We start from the raw sequence: 13,747 nt of genomic DNA, 5'->3' as shown, positions 1-13,747 counted from the left end.
ACCGGCTCTTCTCCTGTACTGAAATTGCTCAGATTTCACTGCACACTGTGAGCTTTTTCACCCACCCATATTTCCATAATGTCTCTCAAGAGCCAGCCCACTGCTTGCATCTGGACTGCTCTTGAGAGGAGTACTGAGGCACGTTGCTGTGATATCTTCTGGAAGTTATGTCCAGCCCATGATCAACCGGCAATACATAGAGAAGCACAGAGACCCAGGGATGATGTCGCAGGGTCTTACATATGGTATGGGATGAAAACAGAAGGGTTTCATATAAAAATGTAATTGACAAGTTGATGAGAGGGGGAAAGAAGGAAGCAGATTGAATTCTACTGATTGAAGCAAAAAAATTTGGCAGAATAGAATACAGTTTACTGCATCATACAGCAAAGTTTTGGACCAGGATCAGTCCATTTTCAGGCCAGGAGTACAGAGAAGCCACCAGCTGAACTAAGTCAACTTTTTGTCCAGAGCTCTTTGACGGTCGGCTTCATGTACAGAAGGAATGCTGATATTTTGCAGCTTGGATAGATGCTATATTTAGCCCACAAATAGCTTGTATCAGTGAATTACAGCAATGAATAGCACATGCCACATTTTGGAAATGTATCACACTTTAATCAGCGAGCATCTGTTTTAATTAGCATTTTTAGACTGTCAGAACAAACCATTGTCTAGTGCCAGGCGTTCACATATTAGTGGAGCAGGTGGCATGGCGACAGAGAAGCAGATAAAGAAATATGCTGGCATGTGTGCCCATACCAAAATACGGCAGTGTTTGGGACTTGTCAGAGCTTGGTCTTGGCCAGACTTTGTGGAAGTCTTAGCTGAGAGACGGTGACCAGGGGCTGGAAAGACAGAGGAGGACAGGGGATGGGTAGTCACAAGAAAAGATTGCGTTTTGTTTTAAAGCTGAACACCAGGCTAAAAAATATTGTCTTAACCACTTTCAGACCGGACCATTTTGCTGGTCAAAGACCAGACCACTTTTTTCCGATTCGGCACTGCGTCGCTTTAACTGACAATTGCGCGGTCGTGCGACGTGGCTCCCAAACAAAATTGATGTCCTTTTTTCCCCACAAATAGAGCTTTCTTTTGGTGGTATTTGATCACCTCTGCGGTTTTTATTTTTTGCGCTATAAACAAAAATAGAGCGACAATTTTGAAAAAAACGCATTATTTTTTACTTTTTGTTATAATAAATATCCCCCAAAAATATATAAAAAAACATTTTTTTTCCCTCAGTTTAGGCCGATACGTATTCTTCTACATATTTTTGGTTAAAAAAAATCTCAATAAGTGATTATTGATTGGTTTGCGCAAAAGTTATAGCGTTTACAAAATAGGGATAGTTTTATAGCATTTTTATTAATAATTTTTTATTATTTTTTACTAGTAATGGCGGCGATCAGCGATTTTTATTGTGACTGCGACATTGTGGGGGACCCATCGGACATTTTTGGCACATTTTTGGGACCATTGTCATTTATACAGCAATCACTGCTATATAAATGCAGTGATTCCTGTGTAAATGACACTGGCAGTGAAAGGGTTAACCAGTGGGTGGCAGTGTAGGGGTTAAGTGTTCCTAGGGGTGTTTTACTAACTGTGGGGGGGTTGGGCTTTCATTTAGTGAACACTGATCTCTGCTCCAATCACATGGAGCAGAGATCAGCATCACTAGTTGCTAGGCAGAATGGAGAAATGCTGTTTACACGGCATTTCCTCCATTCAGCCGTCCCGTGAGACGATCGCGGGTATGCCCGCGGCGATCGAGTCCGCGGGTCCCGCGACCAGACTCACGGGGGTCCCGACCAGCGCGGGAGCGTGCCGCCAGTGGCGCGCTCCCGATGGCAGGGCGGCATTGAAGATTGGACGTACATGTACGCCAATATGCCTGCCCGTGCCATTTTGTCGACGTACATCGTCGTGCGCTGGTCGGGAAGTGGTTAATACACGATCAGCCATGACAATATGACCACCTATCATAACCAGTCGAGACATGGAATCCACTAGACCTCTGGCACCAAGCCTTTAAAGAGGAAGTAAACCCTGATGAACCCTGAGTCGCGTGACGTCACTCCCGGTCATGCGTGACGGTCACGGCACGGGCCCTATAGAAACGGCACAGTCATGCCCTTTCTTTAGTGCGCATGTGCCGATGACGTCGGCACAAGCATATATGGTAAATACCTCCTAAACCAGTGATGGTGAACCTTGGAACCCCAGATGTTTTGGAACTATATTTCCCATGATGCTCATGCGCTCTGTAGGGTAGTTGAGCATTATGGGAAATTAGTTCCAAAACATCTGGAGTGCCAAGGTTTGCCATCACTGTCCTAAACTGTGCAGGTTTAGGAGATATTTCCAGTACCTACAGGTAAGCCTTATTATAGGCTTACCTGTAGGTATAGGTGGTGTGTAAAGGTTTACAACCACTTTAAGTCCTGTAAGCTGCAAGAACTTCCATGGATGGGGCGTGTTATTCCAGCTCAATTGGATTGAGATCTGGAGAATTTGGAGGCAAAATCAATACCTTTTTTTGTGTTCTTCACACTATTCTTGAATTCAACAAACCAGACCACCTTCTTCTATTCCTCCGTGGTCCAGTTCTGATGCTGACGTTCCCATTATAGGTGCTTTTGGCTGTGGACACAGGTCAGCATGGACATCCCGATCACTCCATGGCTATGCCATCCCATGCACAACAAATTGTGAGGCATTGTGTGTTCTAACAGCTTTCTGCCAGCATTACTTTTTTCAGTAATTTGAGCTACAGTAGCTCTTCTATTGGATCAAACTACATGGGCCACCCTTCCCCTCCCCGTATGCATCAATGAGTTTTGGTCGCCCATGACCCTACCGCCGTTTCACTGGTTTTCCTTCTTTGGACCGCTGTTGGTAAACCCTGACCGTAGCAGAATGGGAACATCCTACAAGAGCTGCAGTTCTGGAGTTGCTCTGACCCAGTCGAATAGCCCTTAAAGCCGCTTAAATTCTTACGCTTGTCCATTTTTTCTGCTATCGATGCATCAACTTCTGGACAATCGCACTCAAAATCAAATGCCTTTATTAAAAAAAAGGAGGTAATAATCCAAAATGTATAAGCCACAACAAACAACGGATCACAGGGCTGGCGTGTTTCACTACGTTTTGGTAAAACGCGTCAGTGCCTGTGATCCGTTGTTTGCTATGGCTTGTACTTTTTGGATTACTACCTCCTTTTTTTAATAAAGGCATTTGATTTTGAGTGTGGCTGTCCAGAATCTTCCCTTCTTCCAATTACTTATGCTTATGCAGGGTGACTGGTCTCGTTAGTGCCCCCTCCTGTTGAAAATGAGCATAGACAATGGTCTGTATACAATGACTCTACAAAGTCAATTAGCTGGAGTTATAGTGGCTTCAAAATCTCTATAGGCGACCAGGGTTCTAGGCTATTCAAGTGATTGCAAGGAAACTGGGTGCTTCTGTCATCCCCAAGTCAAGTTCCTTCTTTGGTCTTGTGAAGTACCATCTGTTAAAGGCTTTCTTTTTTTTAGCTCTTCTGTTATCATGGAGCCTCACTTTCAGCTTATGCTCCTGGCCTTTTATTTAGAAAGTTTAACCCTTCCCACATGGTGGGGACCTTTCTATCTACTTTCTCTACATAATTTTCTATGAGCGGAACATTCCCTAATGCCCCGTACACACGATCGGAAATTCAGCCAACGAAAGACCGATGAGAGCTTTTGGTTGGAGAATGCAACCGAGTGTATGGCTCCATCTGACTTTTTTTGGTCGAATTCCTGCCAGCAAAAGATTGGGAGCCGGTACTCTATTTTTCGGTCGGAAAAAGTTCAGATCGGAAAATTCGATCGTCTGTACAAATTCCAAGCGCACAAAACTCCTACGCATGCTTGGAAACAATTTAACGCATGCTTTGAAGCATTGAACTTAATTTTCTCGGCTCGTCATAGTGTTGTACGTCACCGCGTTCTTGGCGAAAGTTCAGAGAACTTTTGTGTGACCGTGTGTATGCAAGCCAAGCTTGAGCGGAATTCCTGTCTGAAAAACCTTCCAAGTGTGTACGGGGCATAACTCAACCTCTAGTTGGCACTGTTGTATCATACATTCCATAGCAATGTCAAAAGGTCAAGCTATAGCTGACAACTGTTGACATAGCTTGGATCCAGTGTGTGACCAGAAGCTCTGAAACAATAAATCAGCTAAAAAATGTCTACATTGCACATCGACTAGTTTACACTTGCCCAATATACAAACATAGTATGTATTTTCCTATTGTATTAGAGGACAGGTTGTCTAAATGTTGGTCCAACGGCATTGGATAGCCACTGTTATCTTGCAAGTAAATTAATTTACATGTAACTAAATAAACCTAGATAGAGCTCCAGTGGGTGAAACATATATGTAGACAACAGCTCACACCTGTCTCATTTCTTTTTGAACACCTCGAAATGTTGTGGATCTACTGAAGTAAAAATAATTAAAATTAAAATTGAACTATAGGCGCAAAAACATTTTTTTGCATTTTGGATAGAGTAAGGGAGGGTTATAACCCCTGTGACCTGAGAAAACTGTGTGGGCTGCTCAGGCTTAGGGAGGGGGTTATGTAGACAATGCATCTGCAGCTGCTTCTAGAGTGCTGACAGGGGATGGAGCCCGTCCTGGCTCCTACAAAGGTTCAAGAAAGGTAGGGTGACCCCTGGAAGTTGCACATCTATGGTGTCCTGTTGTTATGAATGGAGTGGAAGCCTCAGCCTTGACACTAATAGACAGCACTGATACTGTAGGTGACCCTGATGAGAAGGCACTGATGGGCATTGATTGGCAGCACTGGTATGCACTAATTGGCAGCACTGGTGGGCACTGATAGGCTGCACTGATGGGCAGTGGTAGGTAGCACTGATGGGCACTAATAGGCAGCACTGATAGGTGACACTAATGAGGAGGCACTGATATGCACTGAGTGGCAGCACTGGCGGGCACTAATTGGCAGCACTGGTGGTCACTGTTGGGACTGCACTAATAATCAGAACACTGATAATCAGTGTCCTGATTATCAGTGTCGATGTCCCTTTAACACAAGTTGGTTATAGGCTCTCTTCTTCTCTCCTGACGCTGTCAGCACAAGGAGAGAAAAGCAGATAACCAGCTTGTGTGGACATCTGTGATCAGCTGTCATTGGACACAGCTGATCTCATGAGAAAAGGACTGTTGTGATTGGCCCTTTTTCTCGATCTGTGATCAGCTGAGTCTGAAGGACGCGTCGATCACAGAGCGCCACCCACGCACCACCCTGCGCTGTAGCCGTCATTCAGGTATAGTGCGGGTGGGAAGGGGTTAAAGTTACTTCACTTTCCCAGTAGTACATGAAAATACAGTGAACTTTAAAGAAAAATTTTAAAAAAAATATGCGTGAAACATCTTTGACAAAGCATGTTTGGTCAAGCACTGCCTGCAAGCTTGTTGGCTTCATGTGTAAACTGACTAATTAAGACAGGCCTGCCTCTCCTATGGGATAAGGAAGCAATGCGCCCCTTTCTTTGAACTACCCAGCTATGTATGTAACGTGATCTCTCTTTGTCTTTTATGGGTAAGCTGTTGTTTGGAAAATTCCCCCAACTACCTGCAAGTGGTTAATATGTACGTTACATATGAATATCACATATTCACCGGATTGAAAATGAAGGAAAAATAACAGCAATACAAATGTATATATGTATTATTGAAGTTCTTGATTAAGAATGCAAACGTTCTTTAAAATTAAGAGAAAAAAAAAAATAGAAACCAATAATACTAAATGTACTCTTTGCTTCTAATCAAGAATAAGTAAACCGTTATGTAAATTAAATTATTTTGATTATACAATTTTTTCTCAAAGATTTACCCAGAGTTGGGCATGTGGCCAGGCTGTGGGCATTTAGACATTTGCATATTATTAACAAGAAGTGAACAAGCTTTAAAGCTAAAGCTCTCACTGATCTAAATAGCTGCAGGTACTGTGGAGTAGTTTATCCTCAAAGTTCATAGAATATAGACATGTGCAATTCTTTTCGTCCTGAATTTGTGTTTTTTTTTAACTAATTCAAATTCAAAATTGTGTCAACACGAAAAATTCCAAAATCTGAAATAATAACTAACTAATATTAACTTAACTATTACTAACTTTTAAATTATAGGTAAGTAGGCATATATCCACGCTCAGTTAAACTTAAACAACTAACAGCAGCTGAACACCATAACCCAGATACTGGGCACAGAAATACAAAGAAAAAAATAAAGTGCAGCTTTGCACTTTATTTTTTTCTTTTCATTAAATTATAGGTATTGGAATTTTGCTTTCAAATTTGGCTGTTAGTGAACGTAACGAATATGAATTTATCCGAAGTTACGAATTATCCAAAATCATGAATGCTGTATCTAAACGATTGGAACATAACATATTAATAATAATAAATAACAATAATAATAACAAACGTTTTATTATTATTATTATAATTTATTATTAATTTGCTCCGTTCAATTTGCTTAGGTGCAGCATTCCTTATTTCGGATAATTCGCAACTTCAGATAAATTCATTTTCGTTACGTTCACTAACAGCCAAATTTGAAAGGAAATTCCAATTATAATTTAATAGTTAAGTATTATTATTATTATTATTATTAGTTAGTTAGGTAGTTTTTAGATTTTCTTTCTTATTTTTGGATTTTCTAATTTTTTAATTTACGAATTGCAATCATAATGAATAACCCCCAAATGCAAAAAAAAACAACAAAAAAATAAATGAAACGAAAACAAAAATATTTTTTGGCAGCGCACACGTCTCATAGCAAAACGGTGAAGTCATCTAGTTCCCACTTTCTAGCATGCGAATATTGCCAGCAGCTATAGCCACAAGCAATTGTGTTCTCCTGGCAGGGAGGACTCCCCATGCCCAGGCATGTACTGGCCATCGGGACTACTGGGAGTTTCCTGGTGGGCCGATGGCTCAGTGGGCCACTCTGATGTAAGGGGGCTGGTGATGGGACACTCTGATGTAAGGGGGCTGGTGATGGGACACTCTGATGTAAGGGGGCTGGTGATGGGACACTCTGATGTAAGGGGGCTGCTGATGGGACACTCTGATTTAAGGGGGCTGCTGATGGGACACTCTGATTTAAGGGGGCTGCTGATGGGACACTCTGATGTAAGGGGGCTGCTGATGGGACACTCTGATGTAAGGGGGCTGCTGATGGGACACTCTGATGTAAGGGGGCTGCTGATGGGACACTCTGATGTAAGGGGGTGCTGATGGGACACTCTGATGTAAGGGGGCTGCTGATGGGACACTCTGATGTAAGGGGGTGCTGATGGGACACCCAAAATGTAAGTGGGCCAGTCTGGATGAAGTCCAGGGCCAAATTTCTTTCCCAGTCCAGCCCTGCCCATGCCCCCCCCCCCCTCCTCAAAGGGAGAACACAATAGTTCCACAGGCGGGATTGCAGGAAAGAAAATCACATAATCTATGGCATGCTGTAGAGTCACTGCTAGGGGTAGGAAACAGGGGTAGCTGTGTTGCTGAAAGAAGGGGTTGGATGACTTCACTGGTTCCATTGTGATCTTTGAGGATACATTGCTCCACAGTACCTTTATCTACAGAGGTCAGTGGGGGATTGTTTTAATGCTTATTTACTTCTTGTTATGAATATGTAATAAATGCTCAAAGCCTGCCCAAGGCTTCACTTTAAATTTAAAGGAAAAAAAATGTTTATTTCAGCTATTCAGTTAAATGCAATCCAAAATATGTACAATCAACTTACAACGGTGTATTTATTTTTTAAAAGCCATTTTTTTGTATCTCCCAATGCTGAGTTTCCTGCTGATTTTGAGATAGCTGCTAGCTGCAGGTTGAATAAACCCATTTTTATATTGTGTGAAGTGAAGGAACATCACCCTAATTGCAGGGGTCCCCAACCCCCAAACGTGTTTTGAGGGACACAGCCATCTGACACTCCTGAAAGTGTTAGATGCTGATGATTGGTCAGTGGCACAGTTCAGTATTAACCCTTTTATTTGCAAGGGAGGCATTTGATTTGGGTTTTCAAAACCTGACAGTCACTTTAAGAGACTTGATCTGAAAAAAATAAAATAAAAAATATCTGTTAGCTTTGCAGCCGCAAAAGAACTACTTTACCACAGTCAACGAGCAGACTACCAACTGTATGAACTTTCGAGTTCAGCACAGGAACAAAGCAAGGAGCAGAACAATGTTGAAATCTATAAAGCGCCACTGGATATCACAGCTGAATGCGTCGCACTTCCAGTTAATGCATTTCATCAGGAAGGTGAAACGTCTCAATCACGGCAGCAGATCAGGTGTGCCGGGGAGGCCATGCCACCTGCCTGGAAGCATTATACAGCTAATTAATATTTTTGGGACATTCAGAGGCTGTAATATCAGTGATATCGGGGATGTCAGAAAAAAGAGCTGTGAGCTTGAAAAATAGGTCTAAGGCATGGCAGGTAAAAATAGAATGATGAATTAGGCAGTGGACGGGGGTACATGTAAAGCTTTCCACTGTAATAGGGAGATCAGAGAGGAAATATAAAGAGATATTAGGCAAAATATATTCCAGGCATTGTAAAAGAGTAATGGATGGAAAACTCAGCTCTTAACTGTTTCTGCAATTTTGGTTTTACATTGCTGTTACCTTTGGGACCTCATATGCAGCCAGGCCCGATTTTCTCCAGTATTGTCCATTTTTTAAAGTGGACCTGTCCATTGACCATCCACCAGCAACTCATGCTTACCTTCCCTTCATTCCCCTTCCAGCCATCAGAAGTAAAGAACAATTACTGGAATATTTGGGTATTGGGGTCATGTGATTTTTGCCTTTACTCCAACATGGCAGTGCTTCTGGTTGGTGACTATTAGGTAATCCAGAGCTATCACACAGGGGCAAGGAGAGTATGCTGCAGAGTAGGTTCTGAGTAGGCTCCAGGTACTAAGTTTAACCATACACAAGGCTAGTGTGTAAATGGGTGGTAGGGCACATTATTCAGTCCTATTAAAAAAATACAAGTTTAAAAAAAAAACGCTATGCTCCTTCTACAGGTACAGTATTTTGATAGAGATCAAATATAGAAAGGGAAGTGGGTGAAAATAAATATTAGGGATATGTTGGAGTTCAGGAGACTGGTGTGTTTGTGAAGCCCAAATACAAGCTCCAACCCTCCTGTTTTCTCCCCACCTTCTATGGAGTGCTATTGCACTCGAAAAAAAACAAAAAACAAAAATATCTCTTCTCCATCTTCTTTCTTCTCTTCTTCTCTGGTGTAATGATTTGCGGCTGCTCTTTGCAGCTTTCTCCATGATGTCATGGTGCACTGGGTTTAAAGGCAGTGGTTGAATGACAATGAGACCCATTCAATCCAGAAACGAAGTGGTGCCAGTTCACATCCACAGAGATTCTATCAGTATGGCAACTGGAGTTGCATTTTTCCAACTGCCAGGGACTGAAAATGTATTTTGTTTGCCCAGTTGGGCAGTATAGGAGAAGCATAGTCAAATATTTCTTTGGCCCTTACGTTGGTCCCTATCCTCCGGATCACAAGAGTGCACTTTGTTCTACACCCCTGTGACCCATTTTCCACCATCAGCAGGCTAAAGCCCACTTCAGCTGTTTTCACTCAGCTGGTCCAAGCTCTGGATCAATCCCAAGCCATCCACTCCTGCCCCTACACAGCCCAGAGCTCCATTGAGCGCTGGAGGGGCAGTTTAGAGAGCTGGTGACAGTCACTGCTCTCTGCTCACTGAAGACCGAGAACCAAGCAATCAGTGGTCTTCGATCACTCAGTTCTTGTTGTAGTTGTGGCAGGGGACAGATGCTGCATCCACCTAGGTGACTATAATTTTTTTTTTTGTAAAACCTTTCTTCTCTTTTAATGTATATTTGCTCCATGACGTAATGTTCTCTGATGGCTACTGTCACTGATATGAATGAACTGGTTGGTGCCTTGTGAATGAAGAAAATAATGGCAAATTATATCCAGGTGCTAGCATATTATGCAACCACTAAATGTTAATTTCAATCTGCTTTGCGTCATTTGTGCCATTTAGAGGCACCCTGTAAGTAGACCAGTCTCTGATACTGTCAAAAGTATTGGATAATCTCAATTTTTAATCTCAAAATCTCAAGTGTTTTTTAAGCATGATCATCTGGCACCCAAATTCCCTTCCATTGGCCAGTCACAAGCTAAAAAACAAGAATTTTAATATAGAGTATAGACATAATTTGTGGCCTAGAACTGAGGTCTCCTAGCTTTCTAAACAAATAGCCAGTTTACTGTCCTCCAGACTTTAGGGGGGCTGGACTGTGGCCATCAGGAGTAGTAAATGTTGCAGCAAGTTGGAGTAAAAAATGGCCCATCTTTGATGAGAGGAATTGTGTCCCATCGTTTGTGCCATTGGGAGGAATTTTGCCCTATCATTAATGTCATTGGGCCCCATTGTTGGAGTTGTTGAGAGGAACTGTGCCACATTGTTGGTATCAATGGTAGAAATTGTGCCCCATAGTTTGTGTCATTGAGAGCAATTGTGCCCCATCGTTGGTGCCATTGGAGGGAATCGTGCCCCATCATTGGTGTCTTTGGGAGAAATGGTTCCCCATTGAGCCCCATTGTCGGTGTCATTGGGATGAACTGTGCCCCATTGTTGGTGTCATTTGAAGAAAAGAATTGTGCCCCATTGTTGGTATCATTGGGAGGAATTGTTGTCCTTTGTTGGTGTCAGTGAATAAAATAGCGCCACAAGGGCGGCATAAAAGCAAGAAAAGAACCACAGTTTGGAGACCACTGGGTTAAAAGGCCAAAAAACTTTCCTTAGTAAACCTCTTCCCTCACGCCTATGAGTACTTGCCATTTGCAATACATATATATATATATATATATATATATATATATATATATATGATTTGGGATGTGTTGCTATGTTGTATGAGCACTTGCCATTTGCAATATATATAATTTGGGATATGTTGCTATGTTGTATTATGGTCTTGTGATACTTTTTCTGTACCCTTCAATTGTGTAATGCACTTTTTTTTCTCTTCTCCTAGGTTATGGGCATGCTGCACCTGGCACCGATGCAGGAAAAGCCTTTTGCATGTTCTACGCCGTGCTAGGAATCCCCCTCACCCTGGTGATGTTTCAGAGTCTTGGTGAGCGAATGAACACCTTCGTAAAGTACCTCCTGAAACGGATTAAGAAGTGCTGTGGGATGCGGAGCACGGACGTGTCCATGGAGAACATGGTGACTGTTGGGTTCTTCTCATGCATGGGTACCCTATGTATCGGAGCTGCTGCCTTCTCCCATTATGAAGAATGGAGCTTCTTCCAAGCCTACTATTACTGCTTTATAACTTTAACGACAATAGGTTTCGGGGACTACGTGGCCTTGCAGAAGAACAGGGCCCTCCAAAAGAAGCCGCTCTACGTGGCTTTTAGCTTTATGTACATTTTGGTGGGGTTGACCGTCATTGGGGCATTTCTAAACTTAGTTGTTCTCAGGTTTTTAACCATGAACAGTGAAGACGAGAGGAGGGATGCCGAGGAACGGGCATCTTTAGCCGGAAATCGCAACAGCATGATTATACACATCCAAGAGGACTCACAACACGGCCGGCCGAGATATAAAGCTGAAGTAACAGACCTTCAGTCAGTTTGCTCTTGCATGTGCTACAGGTCCCATGAGTACACCAGTCGGATGGTATCTCACCAAAACTCCTTCAGCTCCAAGCTGAATCCTCAGTACTTTCATTCTATATCGTATAAAATTGAAGAAATTTCGCCAAGCACATTAAAAAACAGTCTTTTCCCATCTCCCGTTAGCTCTATTTCTCCCGGTTTGCACAGCTTTACAGAAAGCCACAGGCTAATGAAAAGGCGAAAGTCAATTTGAGGTCACCTCCGTTCTTTTGCCACTGATCACCGTCCTCTTTCTCTCTCTCTCTGCCGTTTTGTTTTCGCTTTTTTTCGCAACAGCCGCAGAGATGGGCAAAAGAAAGCAAAGGGAAAACAAAAACAACTAGTCTGCCTTTTCTGAGACTCAAACAAATTGAGCATGAAGCATGGGAAACGTCTACTCCAGCAAATTATGCCTTACGCTAACCCCCCTGAGTGGATTTCAGAAGTTTTCTTAATAAATATAAGTTACAATTCCAAAGTTGCACACGAACGGGGGGAGGGGGGATTGGGGGGCATTTGTGTGCCACTCATATTTCTGACCTAACAAACTTTTTGTTTTACAAAATATTTAAAAAAAAAAATAAAAAAAAAAATAAAAGAAGCAGGTGACGGGTATACACTTACATGTCTGTGCAATCCCAGAAATAATGCATTCTAAAGAAAAAAATAAATAAATATCAGGTATTATCTACTTGAAGGAAAAATTATTGCTTAATTTAGAGGTTAATCCTAGAAGACAATATTCTGAAAAAAAAAAAAAGTATTTTTTGTTATACTTATTTTTTAATGCCAGACTTAAGCATGTGCTTTAGACAACTCTGTATGCCGGGGTATCGCCTGATGAATTTTTAAATGCTAAATAGATTGTTTAAGAAAAATATAGTTAAAAAAAAAAATGGAGGCAATGGATACTTCTTGCTTGCCAGTTCAAAATAATAATAATAAAAAAAAAAAGCATGCACTTTGTGAAACTGGTATGCATTATAAAAGACAACAAATGCATATAATGAAATAAAAACAACTTTTTTTTTATTCATCAGAATGATTAATTTCTGTTTGCCTTTCAGTTCCAAATAATTATGTTTTTGCTTGGACATTTATTGGTGGGACTGAGGCACTGCTTTTACGTTAAATTAATTTTTTTTATTTTTTTTTTCATAATTTTATTTAAAAAAAAAAAACTAAAAAAACATATATATAAACAATAATAATATTTTTGGTGCAGCAAGTACCTGCATGAATAGAATTATATTTTTAGGGGGATGCTTGATTAAAGGTGGGTATATTTGGGTGGATGTACTTTTTTTTTTTAAATTCAATAAATAAAAAAAAACAGGGCATTCCTTGTTGTATGTATAAAAAAAAAAAATATATATATATATATATATATATATATATATATATATATATATAAGATTGTCTCCTATTGATTTTAATTTGTAAATATCGATAATATACCTTTGTTGGTGTGAGAAAGAGGTTAAAAAGGACAGTATCCTCTAGTTTGACCTTCTCAAAAACTGGCAAAGGTTGAATTTCCTTTAGATGCCACATTGGCAAAGTAGATGCAGGGTTCTCTACTATTATAAGCCACATTTGCTGGATTTAAAGGGACATGGAACTGCAGAGCTAACCGGGCTTGCAAAAAAAAAAAAAAAACAAACAAACAAAAAAAAAAAAAAAAAAAAAAGATTCCGCTGGGGATGAGCCGTGTGTGTCTATAATAGATGCAGTCAGTTTGCTTTTGAAAAGCTGGATCTAAAAGTCTTTATTGCAGACATGTCAGCTGCCTGTATGTAACGTCCGCACAACCCATAGGAATTCATGCACTCAGTTGCAGAGCTTTGTACCTCATAAGAATACTATGGATGGGTTGCAATAAACAGTTCATGTCTCTATCTTTTCAGAATTGTCTGCTTTTAATTTGAACAGTGGTATGGTTGTCCATGATATTTGGGATAGTTAGGGCTTGTTGGGGATACGTTTGCATTGCATGAATTTGACAGCTTTGCCAGTGCACAC

At 41.1% G+C, this 13,747-nt stretch overlaps 1 protein-coding gene across 1 annotated transcript in view; it reads left to right on the top strand.

Annotated features, from left to right (window-relative positions):
* Positions 1-13,086, top strand: part of KCNK9 (potassium two pore domain channel subfamily K member 9) — a 261,592-nt gene extending 248,506 nt beyond the window's left edge. Inside the window, exon 2 of the mRNA XM_077493380.1 lies at positions 11,098-13,086. Within this exon, the coding sequence (XP_077349506.1) occupies positions 11,098-11,939 (842 nt within the window). The 3' untranslated portion in view covers positions 11,940-13,086. The remainder of the gene's footprint in view (positions 1-11,097) is intronic.
* The last annotated feature ends 661 nt before the right edge of the window (positions 13,087-13,747 follow it).

This window comes from Lithobates pipiens, unplaced genomic scaffold (assembly GCF_037356315.1).
Source record: "Lithobates pipiens isolate NorthernLeopardFrog02 unplaced genomic scaffold, aLitPip1_a1.2 Scaffold_19, whole genome shotgun sequence".
NCBI classification, from domain to species: Eukaryota; Metazoa; Chordata; class Amphibia; order Anura; family Ranidae; genus Lithobates; species Lithobates pipiens.
The sequence above is the reverse complement of the archived record's forward strand: the minus strand, read 5'-3'. Positions and strand labels throughout refer to the sequence as shown.